Below are 16,117 nucleotides of genomic sequence, written 5' to 3'. Positions count from 1 at the left end.
AGAATGAAATTCACACCTTTTTTGTTTTATTACACAATACAAACCGCTATGTGCTATGTAAATATTTATTTAATTTAAATACCATTAAGGGCCATATTAATCTATATTAAATTCACAATATATTTAAGGCACTTAATCGAATACAGTCTCTCGTCTAATATTTATATGTCATATATTATCTTATATAATGAATAAAAATAATGCTAATAATTGTCTGTGTAAGTTTTAACGCACAAATGATTTCGTGTGAAACTGTGATGACTGGTGTTAACATTTCTGAAGGATTTCTTGCACAGTAGATATGTTTTTACTAACAAATAAAAGTTCCATAATTGTTATAAATATTTTAAATGCGAATTGACTAAGATGAAATACATAAAGACAATTTGATTCACCACGAGAACCAAAGGCTTGTTTATTGTAAAGTTTTATAATTTTCACACGGGTGAAGAAGCGGAGTCTGCTATTTATTTGTACTTATGCGACAGCTAAATTAAAATAAATAATTCTTAGTTTTTAAAAACCGAAGGCTCATTTGATAAATATATTGATTAAGAGAATTCAGAGCTGAATCAGACATTTACTAAATTCGTTTTTTGATCATTTCGTTTTTAGCGTTGAGGAAAATAATAATCAAGGCTTTGCATGTGTGGGTGCTATTTGCATTTTCAGAATTTTTTATCCAATAATCCACAGTAGGAAAGCATGGTTTAATGAGGTCCAAGTTCTTCCCGTTAACAAGCAACGCCTTCGTAGTATACATGTCACTGATATATGTCTATGCTATTGTTGACTCAAAATGTTTAAACTTACTTTCTTTCAGCTCAGGTTCCAACCGGTCAGGTTGGCCCGATCCGTCCGGTTCGTTGTCATTGTCTTCGCTTCTGTAACATAAATTTCACCAAATTTTTAATTTAAGTTGTAAATTTAGAAATTGCTTGGTCGCCACTTTTCTTGATTTGTTAATCTGTACTTAAAAAAAAAAAGATATATAATGTTTATCTGAGTGTTTGTTTATATCGATGTATCGTCGATTCAGGGGCTTAAGAGGCCATTGCTATTGAGTTCCTATAAACGAAAGCCGAGTCGAGTCAATGGATTGATTGTAAACTCTGAGTAATAGCATAGTATATAAATGGTAGCATAGTACAGCAGGAGGAGCATGGAAGTATTTACACAACGGTATCTCAGAAGTGACGTTGGTATTACGACTGAACTCTTCCGATTCGGAATTATCGATCAGATTATAAGAGTAACAGAACTTAGTGCATTTTTGTTTTGCGCACTCAACTGTGCACCATAATTGGTGGACGGACTTGTGAGGTGCAATAATAAATACCATGTATTCAAGTAAAGCAAGTAATCCACTTATCACCATTGCAGCAGCAGGGACGAAAAGTTCCAATACTCCTCAAAAGAAGTCCTCAGTCCAACAGAGGGACATTTACAGGTTATTACTTTAAAAAAACTAAGAGTAACGTAGATGCTGCCCTCTCCTACTTAACTGAGTTAATCTCGAGTCGAAAATAGTAGGTACTGAATAAACTTTGCTAACTATATTGTAATAGTTAGCAAAGTTCAAATATAACTTACAGTTTATCCGTGTCGTCTTCTGTATAATTTTCTTCCGGTGAAGGTGTTGTAGTCGGAAAAAATGAGAAGAAATCTGAAATAATATGAGATTAGTTTGATAAGTGTTCGTTCGATATGTCCTTACTGTATTCGCCCATGTATAATGGCCGTTTGGAAGATTTTCTCGGTAAATATGTTTCTCATAACATATTCTATTACTAAGCAGTGATACTGAAAGTTTAAGGCTTGAATGAGCCAACGGCCATCTCATTGTAATCCGTTTTTGCAATGTTAATTAGCAAAGAGCGGTAATCACTAACTATTATCAGGTGGAACGACTGCCACGCTAACTATTTTCCATTAAAAACAAATATTCACTTGCGTACAACAATAATTTAAAAAGAGGAAACTAGTGAGTAAAATATAGAGCCAATACTTTTTTTAAAGACATAAAGCATGGATATATTAGTAGGATATAAACCGAAATTAAGGATGGATTGTGGTGAATGACGATATGTCTAGAAATTTTGTTACTTGTGTGATGATGTTAGATAGAAAAGTATGGAAGATGAAGACATGCTGCGCCTACCTGTTTGGGTTGACGAAGGTTCCTTATATAGATAGAATTTTTCGAATTTCAAATTTTCCTAATAAAATTTGTAAAAATATGTACATGTTCAGAAATAATGACAAAAATCGTCATTCAACAATAAATTTTTAGTGTTAAAAAAATAATAGACACAATTGCAGCGCCCGAAACGTGTCTGCTCGAAGTCAAGCGAAATAAATTCATCAAAATCTGTCCAGTCGTGTAGAAGTTCAAAAACATAGGCACACTAGAAACATTAATTTAATTTTCCTTGTAATGTTACGCTTAAATTTAACACGTCTATTTTTAAGTATATGCCTGTAAATCTAAGAATCCTAATCAATGTTCTATATTTAAAAAAGATACAGTTTTATGTTTTATAAAAAAAAAAAACAATAATGCATACCAAACGCTCTTCGTTTTAGCCGTTGCAGGTGACCACCGATACCGGCGTCAGCGTTGTCCACTTCTAAGAACTCGTTCATTAGATCATCTTCGCCTTCCCAATAGATATCCTCTGCTGGTGATACCTAGAACAAAATAATTAAATTTATTAATATCATTGATAAACAATAAATTCTTATGTAAATAACAATCTCATAAATCATTCAAAACATTTCCGAAAACTATACGACATTTGAATCGAGAGTATTATTATAAGTTCTTGAATGTTCGAGACTCATATTTCTTTGTTATGTATGTCTCCAGTTTCCAAGTTATATTATATAATGTACTAAGTATATACAATTAGGAGGTCGTTTTGGGATGTCTCCAAGAATAGGTAGGTACTTATTGGTGTTCGGGATTGGTCTGCGCACGTTCCGCCCCGCCCAAGTAACGATTTCGATTTGACGGCCCCTTCGCTCTGAACAAACCATTTGACCTTCTTATCCGATCCGAATCTACTATTCGACTCTAAATCGCCACCCTTGCCGCTAATCGCAGGATGCTGTATGACCAAATAGCTGAATAACCGCGTCCTACCACACGTAAACCTACACACGAGTCTTATTTTCACGGTTGCCCAGTAAGTCATGGTCACTGTAGAATTATAAAGATTAAAAAAACATTCTTAAATAGTTGCCATAAATAAAAATGTAGGTGAGTTTAAATTTGTCTGCATTATGTAATTAGGCAAAGGAATTACGTGTTAACGATACATCGATGCAACCCACGTTCTTCGATTTACACAAATATTTGTTTTACACCTACAGAATGTTTAACGAGACCAAAGAAAACTTTGTTTTTAATAGAGGAAATCGTCAATCTTGCAATGAAAAAAAAAATCGTATGCCCAATGAAATACGAAATGGACGGCATGAGTATATCGCTCGCGAGATTTGGCTTCAGAAATATTTAACAGAAAAAAAAGCTCAAAGATTACTAAGATACTCGCCTGTTACTAGGTCTGCATGTTTGGGATTTATTTATTTTTTTTTATAAAAATACCGAGGACACATTTAATTTATTATATTATTTTAATCTGATACGCGGGTATATTTGTTTTATTTTTTATATTAGATGCTTAGAAAGATAAATATATAAAAAAGGTGTCTGGTCTATTTTTAGTTTTGGAGTTGGAGAATCGTCTCGGGATGATGAACAAAGTATTCCTTACAAAGGTCACAGCTATTTGAAACAATATGCGCATAATAATAAAGATACATTTGATATAATCGGTATCCGAAATAGCAAATTTGGGAACATAAGGTTTTATTCAATGCTATAAAAAATTACAATTTATAAATTTGAATTTACAAAAACATTTTCCTCGGGCAATTTTTCTTGTATAACAATAAATACAATTGTTATGTCAAAATATATAGGCTTCAAATACAGTGTACGTATGATTTTTATACAGGATTAATAAGTTAATTCGTACACAGATGACTTTCTTATTTAGCGTATGAAAAAAAAGTATTTATAGTATAACAGGTCTCCTCGATTGAATCTTCCCTAACCTATAGAACCTTACATTATATTAATCGTTTAACATGATCCACTAGTGTTGTACCATCTTGAATAATTGTACGTTTTTGTCACAATTTTATAGGTTTTTTTTTTGTAATCATTGGCTTTAAATCAACAGCCATGTCATTGAAACAGATCAATAAACTGTTGCTAATGCGATTGCTATCAGCTATTTGCAATAATCGATTGCAACCAGTTCAGCTTGTTCTTGCTCGTGAAGAAAACAATTACCACGTAAGAATAGCTATTGAGTTATTCCTTTTTTTAATATCTATTTTAATAACACGAATAATTCACTAAATTTATATATAAATTAAAAGTATTATTAACAACGAATACGTATATAAAGAGAAATATTTTCATTCGGTATAATTCAATTGTTTTAACATTTGTACTTAATTAAACTTCTAATTAATTATTAAAGCAAGCTTTCATTTAATCCATATGACAAAATGAAAAAAAGCCTTAATACGGGGAAGCTGTGTTCAGTAGACGAGAGGTTCCTATGGCCATATCAGGAACCCATCATGAACCTCTGTTTTTTCTTTTGCATTATCACGAAGGGTAGAAACACTTCAATATAAACGAAATCAGTTGGAACTGGTATGTAATCAGTTCCAGGTTTCCATGTGATGACAATCACATAATCAAATTGTGTTAGATTATAAGTTGAAAAATAATAATCATGAACACATCATGACGCATTAAAGTATAACACATATGTATATTAACACACATCAAAGCCTCAGAATCAAATGTAGTCGCAATCATCAATCCTTTCATAGACATGGATAGTATTATATAACAAAGCTCAAAGCGAGAGCAAATAAAAGCCCTCATTAGCCGCACACAACAGCGTGCGATTCGCAAATAAATCGACCCTCAAGCCGCAATTAGAGAGGGGAGGCCACGACGAGGGATTTCTTTGCAATTTTACTTAGTCCAACATGATCCGCAAACGGGTGAGAGAGACGCGACAAGCAAGATAATAGGCGACTGTGGCGAGTGGCGACGGCCTGTTTTTACCGCATTTTTTCGTCTGCTTGTCGCTTATTTCTGGCAGCTGTTACTTTCATACCAAGATTGGTTATCAATCTATACATATAGAAGTAGAAGAAAAAATTATACGTGTCTGCAATTTCTAAGCTATTGCTTTTTTATAGCCGATAAGAGTATTTTCAATTAAACTCATCTGGTAGTTATCAAAATTTGGAACTAAGATGGTATGTCCCTCGTGCCTGTACTAAAACAGGGTGAATCACTATTCAAAATAATAAGTTTCAAATTTGTGTTCAGGACACAACAATCAGTCAGTTTTATTTAGCTAAATAATATTAGATAAGTGGGTGATGCCTACCAAGACGAGCTTGCACAGAGAAAAGAAAATTTAAGATATCAATTTCAATGTTTAATTTAACTATTAAAATCATCCGCTGTATAATGGAAACGTGTTGAGCATTCGTACAAATGACGTAAGTAAAATAGTAACAGCTAATAATAATATTAAACATAGCAACAACGAAACACACACGATAAAATTATTTAATAATATTTCACAAAATGCCTGAATACTTATATATCTAATAATAATAGCAATTCATAATACAACACATGCATTATTATACATATAACGTTTCATTATTATTAAGAATTTAGCGTAAACGAAAAGTATTTAAAAAACTCTGGCTAAGTATGTCAAACATTAAAAAGTTAAGGCCGATGTTCTCGGCTGCTTCACTCAATAGCTCGATTTATGACAGCTACAAGAGCCATAGTTTGAAGCCAGTTTGTCATAAGTGAACTACTTAGTTCAAATATATAACTTGTACGGGTTACATAGCTCGATTTTTTATTATATTATGAAAAACTATTTTCAAATTAATTCATTATCAAAATATTGTAAATATACATTTTACATTCTTATTTTAAACCGATTAAGAAGTGAGAATATTTAAATATTATAATTGAAGAAAGTAATAACTTTGCTTTGTTAGTGTTTTGACATGGATTTGTTTATTAACAAGCGAGTGATCGTAAACCTACTAAATCTTAACGTTTCTCGTCTCACTTATTAAGCCAATCTTTTGAATTGGTGATGCCATTAAACAAATTTAAAGATGAATGAGTAACCACTAAAATTGGTCACATTGATTACAAAATGCGGCCAAGTACACTTTGTGTCATTTAAATTTATATAAGTAAGTATGAGTACATTTAATTTTATAGCCAACTCGAAACTCTTATAAAAGTCAACAGGAAAGACTTTGTACTAATCAATGTATTAAATGTTTTTAAGTATGTTGGGTACAAGTACATATTTTTCGAGGAACCATTTAAACGAGATCTATGACAGCATATTAGGTACCTTACCCCCAGGCACACTTTCATCGTCCAGAAAGAGTTCGTACCAACCGATATTTTATTTCCACCGAGACCAGATATGCATACTCTATAAACCGATACATTTCTGATAACAGCTAATACATATAAATTTTCGTCGTACATTATTTCACAGTCTTGATGACAGGAAGCGATAAAACTAAATTTAACCAATACATACGTCAATTATTCCTTTTAAATTTAAAGTAAATTTATTACGTGTTTAGGTTCCCAATAATCGAAATCGAATCATAATATATCACATTCAAGTAGGCGCATAAAAACAATTACAAACCGTCATATTACTGAGTTGAATTAATGTTAGGCTTTATTCCTCTTAATAGCAACAACAACAAACAACAACAACAGCCTGTAAATTCCCACTGCTGGGCTAAAGGCCTCATCTCCCTTTGAGAGGAAGGTTTGGAACATATTCCACCACGCTGTTCCAATGCGGGTTGGTGGAATACACATGTGGCAGAATTTCTATGAAATTTGCCACATGCAGGTTTCCTCACGATATTTTCCTTCACCGCTGAGCACGAGATGAATTATAAAGACAAATTAAGCACATGAATCAGCGGTGCTTGCCTGGGTTTGATGCCGCAATAATTGGTTAGGATGCACGCGTTCTAACCACTGGGCTATCTCGACTCATTTCCTCTTAACAACGTAAATGTATTTTTTGTAGAGTTATTAATACTATACTACTCCCATCTACGTAAGTATAGTTCCAAAGCAAAAGATATCACGTTGTTTCCTTTGAAACTTGATTGAACCTCAGAACTACGTGAAGTTATATATAAGCTGGTAGATACATACTCTGTAAAACCGCTGACGTTAATTAATGTATTAGAAGTTATAACTAAATCAATAATTACTTGATTTTAATGGAATTAGGACAATACCAACGAGATGATACTATGCCGACTGCAACGTAGTTAAAGATGGTAATGTCAACAAACTTCCCAATATCAGTACATATATTATAGTATATATATGTAATGATATTGGGTATATAGTATAAAACAAAGTCGTTTACCGCTGTCTGTCCCTATGTAAAAGTAGATCTTTAAAATTACGCAACAGATTTTGATGCGGTTTATTTTAATAGATAGAGTAATTCAAGAGGAAGATTTTTGTATATAATACATGGACAATATAGTAAAGAAACACTGATAATTTTAGAAGTTTGTAATGTGATGTAAATGAAAAAATTCTGTTGTAAATTTTAGTATCACTTATTGCATCCGTGCGAAGCCGGGGCGTGTCTCTAGTATAACACTAAAAAACATTCTGTACTTCTTGATATTTGAGATGTTTATAACAGCGCTATTGTTTATACCAACCGTTTCGTATGGAAATAATTACGTTGAGTCTTAGAGTATACACCCATACGGTTAAGAAAATAAGGCCAAGGACATTAACGTAATTAAAATAAAGCGTGTACCACACATGCCTGTTGTAACAAATATATTGGCAACGGAATTGCCTATAATGTTGCTCACGGGAAACTTTAATAATAGATATTCCGTAATGATTTTATTGTTTAATGTTTAATCATAATTAAACATTTATAAATATAAAACTAAAGTAATTCTTAATTTAAAATTATCTATACATAAACTATAAATGTAAAAGTAACCCTAAAGTAACGATTTTTCACTACCAAACCGAATTGGATCTAATTTGGTATAAAGCAAATTTGAACTCCAAGGCAGGACAAAGGCTACTTTTCAGCCACAACATAACAACCAAACCCATTAAAAGCAGCAAAGACGCGGGCGATAGCTAGTAGGTACTTACATAATTTTCTTTTTTTTAATCGGGAATTTTTCTTATCACTCTTCAATGTCAAAATATAATCCTATTTATTTAATCTAATAATCTACTTTTAAATTGCTATTTTAGAAGTTATAGAAATCTAGGGCTACAGGTGAATGAATATTCGATTTTTATTTTTTTCCATCAATTAATTAATATATAAAACTGATTATTATATTAATAAATTCTAACACCACGATTTTTATCGTCGATATTTTAAAGCTTTATTTATTTATATGACTTTAATAAAATATTTAATTTGATGAAATTTTTTACTAGTGTGACACTGGTTTATTTTTCGGCTTGAGAATTGGAATTGGGACTCAACGGCTACCAGAATTTCTGCCACGAAAATATTTATTTTTAATATTAATTTGTATACACTTACGCGCAGTCATTAGAATCTGTAATAACAAGTACAGTACTGAGACTCCACCTAGTAACTGACCAATATGATTTTTATAAAAATAGATATAACAATATATTTGGTAAATACACACACACACACACACACACACACATAAATACACATAGACACAGCCACACGCACAAAAAAACGTCATAATTGTACAACAATGTATGTATTTACGTGATATATTTTGATATACCGAACGCATTCGCTTGTTGACTTTCATACTTTGTTCTGTGAGTATGAAATATGTGTCAATAATTAATAATCTCTATTACTACAAATAATAATTATTGTTATAACAGACTTGAGCTGGGATGGCCCAGTGTTTAGAACGCGTGCATCTTAACCGATTATTGCGGGTTCAAATCCAGGCAAGCACCACTATATATATGTACTTAATTTGTGTTTACAATTTATCTCGTGCTCAGCGGTGAAGGAAAACATCGTGAGGAAACCTGCATGTGTCTAATTTCATCGAAATTCTGTCACATGTGTATTTCACCAACCCGCATTGGAAAAGCGTGGTGGAATATGTTCCAACCCTCTCCATAACGGAAGAGGAGGCGTTATCCCAGCAATGGGAAATTTATGTTACTTTTTATAACAGAGAGATATCAGTAAACAAATAAACAGAAAATCTTAATTTGAAATAAACATTTTGTTTAACTAAAAGATATTACGTATATAGTACGTAATATTACTGCTAAAAACTCAACAATCAAAGACTGGCTGCATTTATTTACAGTTCGACTGTCATCGATCTGTGGATACTGTGGTTTTACTTTTAATATTTGTTTATTGATTCATAGGCTTTTGGTTACACGTGTACATATCACTGTAAAGTAATACTGGTACGTTGAACGTTTTATAAAATAAGACTACTTACTACTTTTTACTACCTTATTTATATTTAATATAAATAAGGTAGTAGAAGCATCTATGTTCGAAGACTTTCTTTTCTATTTATTTTTGCCGACTTGATCAATTTGAAGGACTTAAGTTATATGTAAAATTTTGATTAACTCTTAAGTGCCCGGTAGTCTTGTAGTAAGTTTACCGATAATGTTGTATTACTCGAGGTTTTCGATATTGTTTTTATTTCTTTTAACTGAGCAGGTCACAGAAGAGTTGGCCCTGTTTACGTTCCCGTACTCTAAATAAAGCAACGCAACTCGTCCAAACTAGGAACCGAAATTGATTGAAAAATATGTAAATAACTAACAGACGATATCATATACCTTCCTTATCAATCTAAATAATACGAATACTTTAAATCAAGGTTGTTACCGAGAGTATTCTTGGTGGTAGGGCTTTGTGCAAGCCCGTCTGGGTAAATACCACCCACTCTGCCGCCAATTAACAGTACTCAGTATTGTTGTGTTCCGGTTTAAAGGGTGAGTGAGCCAGTGTAACTACAGGGACTGGGACATGACATCTTAGTTCCCAAGGTTGGAGGCACATTGATGATGTAAGGAATTGTAATATTTCTTACAGCGTCATCGTCTATGGGTGATAGTGACAACTTAGGCCCATAGGGGCCACCTAATGGTAAGCTCGTCCCCCAAACTATATCATAAAAAAAAGAAAAGAGTATAATAATGTTGTATTTGTAATACATACTGGTTCAGTAACATAACAAACAAAAAAATGAACTAGTGAACATATGAAGTAAAGCTCCAAGCGGTTCGCTTAAAATAATTGATAAAACATCAGCAACCATTGAAAAAGTTAAAGTATTCGTATTTTAGCCACCCAATTGGAAGCGCCGTTGAATTTGACTATAAATACTGTATAACCAAAATTATATAGTGGTAACAACCGCGAGGCTTATGGAGAATAGCGCTGATTGTATTTTAATGGATGTCATATTATTTTGTGGTACATTAGTTCCGACGTAGATTAAGAAAACTGCATCATTCAAATAGTAATCAAACCTTATTCATAATTATATATTTCGAAAACTTTTTAAGTTGTTTTTTTTTGTTCAGTTTATTATCAAAATAAAAGGTATCATTATACAGCAAACTGCCACGACTTTGTACTCAATTAATTGTGTAAAGTAATTATATCAGCATCATTAGAGTATTTTTTTAATTACACAATTAATAATTTTATAATTCGTTGTTAAAAAATATAGTTAAATGAAAAGAAAATGAAAGCGTTCTGGTTTCGTTAACACAAATAAAAGAGCGTGCCTCGACGTTTACCTTAATCCGTCTGGAAGCGGCACAAAGAAAAAAGGGTTGGAAAGAAACCCACCTCGACTACATCCTCAGAATAATGGCACATCAAAATAGAATACGTTCTAAATTTAAAAATAAAAATTATTCATATCGACTTTAAAATATCATTTAGATTTCACTGAGTGACAGATTATATTATCTTCGAATATACAATTTAAAAACTAAATTTATAGATTTTTGAATTATCTATACATATTAAACGTTAAATCAATATCAACATATTATATACACAATACATAAATGATATGAAAATATTAAAGTATATTACTTAAATGTGATTTTTTTTAATTAGGCTGTTAAAACCACATCGATGTCATTATATAAACATTAAAAAAAAAACTCAATCTTTGAATCACGTTGGTACAAACTCTCGGTGCTATTTTAGTCAGGAAACATGTAAACGTTTAGCTAGATAAACAAACAGACCTTGATACAGGAATTTATTTTCCTGAATCTAACGATACTCATAAAAAGTGAAAATTACGGAGATTTCACGTAAAAATTCAATCGCCTGAACATTTTGTTACAATTACGTATCAGTAATTATGATCAAAATATTCGGTTTAAAATTGTTTATTACAAATTTGAAATAGATTTTACATTGGTATGAACTTTGGATTCTTATTATTAAATTTTACGTAATGTTATGACTGATCATTGTTAGCGGTTAGCAACACTTTTTCTTAGGAGAAGTTTTCTCTACAGCAAAAAACTTTTTCACTATTAATTTGACGTTACGTAACCAAGTCGAAATGAAGATATTAAGTAATATGTCTAATTAAATTTCACATTATATATGCACATATATTTACAATATTATTTATCGTCGATAGAATAAATATTATTTAATAACTGTAGTTCAACTTTGTAATATTAAACCTTCTCTCGCGTTACTATAAATGTTATTACTTTATATTCGGACGAAGCATTTTTTATTAATTATACAATGCACTGTTAAATAAATATTCATAATATTATGCATTTAATCAAGTCCAAAAGCTACGAGGAAAATTCGAAAGGAAAACATGTGTTATAAAAAATCTGAGCTCGTCAATATTCCTGAAAATAATTGAATTACAATAAAGCTGTTTTCGTTTCATAGAATATACGACAGAAAATCAGACGCGGACACACTCGTAACTGAAAATTATGCACTTAATATAATTACTGAGTATTATAAATATCTGCGTTCATTTATTGCAGCTTTTGTTTTAACGAGTGAAACAAGACTTTTATTTCGACACGAATTCCCGACTTTGTTGTGAAATATCAATCGCATCTTGGGAGTAAAACGGGCTCGTATGCCGTAACGGCAAACGGTATGCCGTTCTTCGCCGTCTCTTTCTAACACTTCTCTTGAATGTGGAACACATATTTTATACAACGCATAGGTCTTTAATATCATAAAAGCCTACAGGTCAAATCGGTAAAATTTAATTCAAGCGGGTTTTTTCCGTAGAAACGTGACTCTAACGTAAATTCATGCGACCTTAAGTCTTGTAAATTCAAACTTAAAGGTCATAATAGCAGATTATTTTTCTTAACCTTACAAGCGAAGGGTTGAGCGGATTGTGTTCATTAATACCTACTTTAATGAAGGCGCGCCTCTAATTGTTTTCTCAATTAGTGAACGATAGGATAACCTAAGCCAAATCCAAACGCGATTTCACACTTTTACAACGATTCAGAAATTAGTGAGAGAAAGAGTGAGACAGTGAGATATTACGTCACATTAACTTGTGTTGCGTTTCACGATTTAATTAATTATTATAAACTCTTAGTGTACATATTATGATATGTTACATCAACAAAATATTTTAAATGTAATGTAATACCACAACCATTGTTAAAAATAATTCGTTAATGTTTCAAATTACATATTGATTGCAATTTCGTTTAATTATATCTGAAATTCCGGTATAAGTTATTAGAAAACAGCTTATGTTTGTTATAAGTATATCAATGACGTCACATCATTCTATGTCACCCCATACACATATACATTATGTACGTGTGAATCGTATTTTTATCACCGACGCGTAAGTTAAACCGGATTAACTACAAGTTAACAAAGTAACAAGATTTAATTGGCATATTTTATCGAATCTTTATTACAGAAATTTTTAAAACATGATATCGAAATTATCATATAAATTATACTTTTTTATACGAATATTTGAAATTGCTTTATTTCACATCCACTCAATGTCAAATCAAACGGATTATCACATAATAAACTAGAATGCAACTCACTAAATATCATGATTCAATAGCTGCTATTTATTTGCTGAAAATTTTGCACTCACCAATAAAGCATTTAGAAATATTTTGACGATTTTTCATATTTAGGACAAGAAATATGTGTTGGAAATTTGAATAAAATATCTGACGTAAAGAACACCTGATTTCTGTTTCATTTTCTGATTTAAAAAAAATCTGACACAACCATTAATAACATTATTCGGACTGCTGCAAGGTGAAAATTTAAGCCCAATATTTTATTTTATCTTCGCAGTTAATAATATTACATATTATTTAATCATTTGAAAAGTATTTATTTGATAATTATTTTACCCATACATTTATAATACGTTAAAGGTATCAAGTAATTTTAGGAATGTGATAGCTATTAGTTTCAGCAGTTACATAAATGAAAATTAATATAAAAAGGAGAAAGATAAATTACAAAAATATTATCATGATATTATTATAAATACAATATTATTCCGAAGATCAGACTTTATTCGACTTTTATTTGTCAGTTTAATTCTACGTGAATTGCACTTTGTGGTTAATTTAAAAGATTATTTTTTTAATGAATCATCCAGAGATTTTGGTCAAGCTTTGTTTAATAAAAGTCCCAATCAATCTTATCGGCAATAATTTAAATGTACGCGACAGGCTTTAAAAAATAATACTTTATTATAAATATATAAAATATATACAGAAACCTAATATAAACAAATATAAACATGTACATTATAAATAAATATCTAAATCGAAAAAGATGGTAACAATAAAAAAACTAGGACGAAAATATAGTTGAAGATAACCATATTATATCAATTCTTTGTTAAAATTATGTAATTTATTTATTTCCCCATTTTTATAAGAAACCCTTTGGGAATTCTTTATTTTCGTAAATAAGTTTCAATTGAGAAATATATCATTTATAAGAATTTTTGGAGAGTGTCTCCAATTTCGCTGATTGACACGTGGGATTGTAGTACAAAATATATCGTATGTCATTGTATCAGAATAAACGAAAGAGTTTCTGTAATGTAAAATAGCCTATTGGATAGAAAACTGGAAGATCGCGGGTCCTAATTGAATCAATAAACTCCAAACAATGCACTTGATAGCAGAGAAGGTCCTGGCCCATCAAGGCATGGCTTTGAAACGTCTGTAAAAGTAATTATTATTTTAGAGAGATACGCTCTTGCGCTGTACAAATATGATTATAAATCTCCATTAATTCAATTTACTTATCGTAAATGGACTTATTACATATAATATTTATTAAAAAAATTATACAAACGATTCATACGAATTGTACGTAATATGTTTACTAAGCAATATCTAGTTCATCAGTTCAATGTGTTATTTACGCTTGGAATAAATTCAATATGTTGAAAGATTTGAACAAACGAACTTACAAATATAATTGAATGAAATGCAGACAGAAGTCTGCTGACGTATATTTCATTCGTGAAAACAAACTTTCCATATTTTAATATAGTTCAATGATCTCAATTATAATAGTATAATGTCTTCAGATTTTACCAATTTCAGTTACTCGATGGACTCTCCATCAGCTGACAATACACACACATACAAAAAGACCTGCACTTTTATAATACGACACGAAAGAAAACAGTTCTCACATAGACCCATCGATTTTACGTGCTTCTTGAAAGACATTGTTATCTTTTTATTAATCCATACTGAATGCTGACTTCAGAATATAAAGTCTTATTAGTTAGTCAGTATACCCGTAAATCAGTTTACACTAACATGTCATGAATAAATATATAAAATTGAACGTTATTGCTTGCCTATGAAGATCTATTATTCCCAAATAAGTATCAATGAGTTGTGGTGTTAATGAACTTCAATATGTCCAGTGACGTTGTCTAAATATTAGTACTAAGTAATTTGGACATGTTAGATAAAATATTCCAACATCCGTTTTGTAATATTATCAAAGAATTTTGCTAATAGTGATAAAATTTTATTAGTAAAAATGTATTAGTAGTTGGAACTGTCACATTGTGTTACGATCTTCGGTCATATGGACAAACATGCAACAGCATTTCAAACTAACAATGTTTTCATTGAATCGTAAATACAAATTAGGCATGTGAAAATTAAATTTGGCTTTTCTGAATTTGAACCCGCAATTATCGATTAAAATCCGTATTAACTAACCACTGGGGCATTTCGATGTATTTTGTACTTGAACATTTACCAAATGTTTAGTATGAATAATGTTGAAGTAATTCTATTACATTAAGGAACAAATTATACTAAAAGTACAATCAAATATTCAGTTTACCGAAACAAGTTGAATCAATGTCGGACATTTGAAAAAAAACGGGTGTAATCATCATCAAACAATCACAATCGCTCAAGTTTGATTACTTGATCGTATCATGAGAGATCCTCATTTATATTGAAATACAAATTATATAGACATCTATATATAAACACAAACCAAATCTCTGTTAGTAACAGTCTGTAAATTTCCCACTACTGGAATAAGGCCTCCTCTTTTCCGTACGTTTTCCTCCTATTCCATTAATTTATGGGTTTGGAACATATTCCACCACGCTGTTCCAATGCTGGTTGGTGGGAATCACATGTGGCAGAATTTCGATGAAATTAAACACATGCAGGTTTCCTCACGATGTTTTCCTTCACCGCCGAGCATGAGATGAATTATAAACACAAATTAAGCACATATATATAGTGGTGCTTGCCTGGATTTGAACCCGCAATCATCGGTTAAGATTGACGCGTTCTAACCACTGGGCCGTCTCAGCTCAAATCTCCGTTGCCTTTGCCTATTTATACCTACGTAATATTTGATAATACATTGGTTGGATCGAAGTAAAAGTTGTAAAAAAT

The 16,117-nt window shown here is 31.3% G+C and overlaps 1 protein-coding gene across 12 annotated transcripts in view; it reads right to left on the bottom strand.

Annotated features, from left to right (window-relative positions):
• Window positions 1-16,117, bottom strand: part of LOC124543189 (basement membrane-specific heparan sulfate proteoglycan core protein) — a 140,948-nt gene that overhangs the window by 94,407 nt on the left and 30,424 nt on the right. For all 12 annotated transcript variants that reach the window (XM_047121276.1, XM_047121278.1, XM_047121277.1 and 9 more), the window contains exons 2-4: window positions 2,568-2,691; window positions 1,594-1,666; window positions 814-884 (exon numbers count right to left, since the gene is read on the bottom strand). In XM_047121276.1, coding sequence (XP_046977232.1) covers window positions 814-884; window positions 1,594-1,666; window positions 2,568-2,691 — 268 coding nt within the window. The remainder of the gene's footprint in view (window positions 1-813; window positions 885-1,593; window positions 1,667-2,567; window positions 2,692-16,117) is intronic.

The sequence above is a fragment of the Vanessa cardui genome, chromosome Z (assembly GCF_905220365.1).
Source record: "Vanessa cardui chromosome Z, ilVanCard2.1, whole genome shotgun sequence".
Classification (NCBI taxonomy): Eukaryota; Metazoa; Arthropoda; class Insecta; order Lepidoptera; family Nymphalidae; genus Vanessa; species Vanessa cardui.
This window is presented reverse-complemented; position numbering and strand designations above follow the sequence as displayed.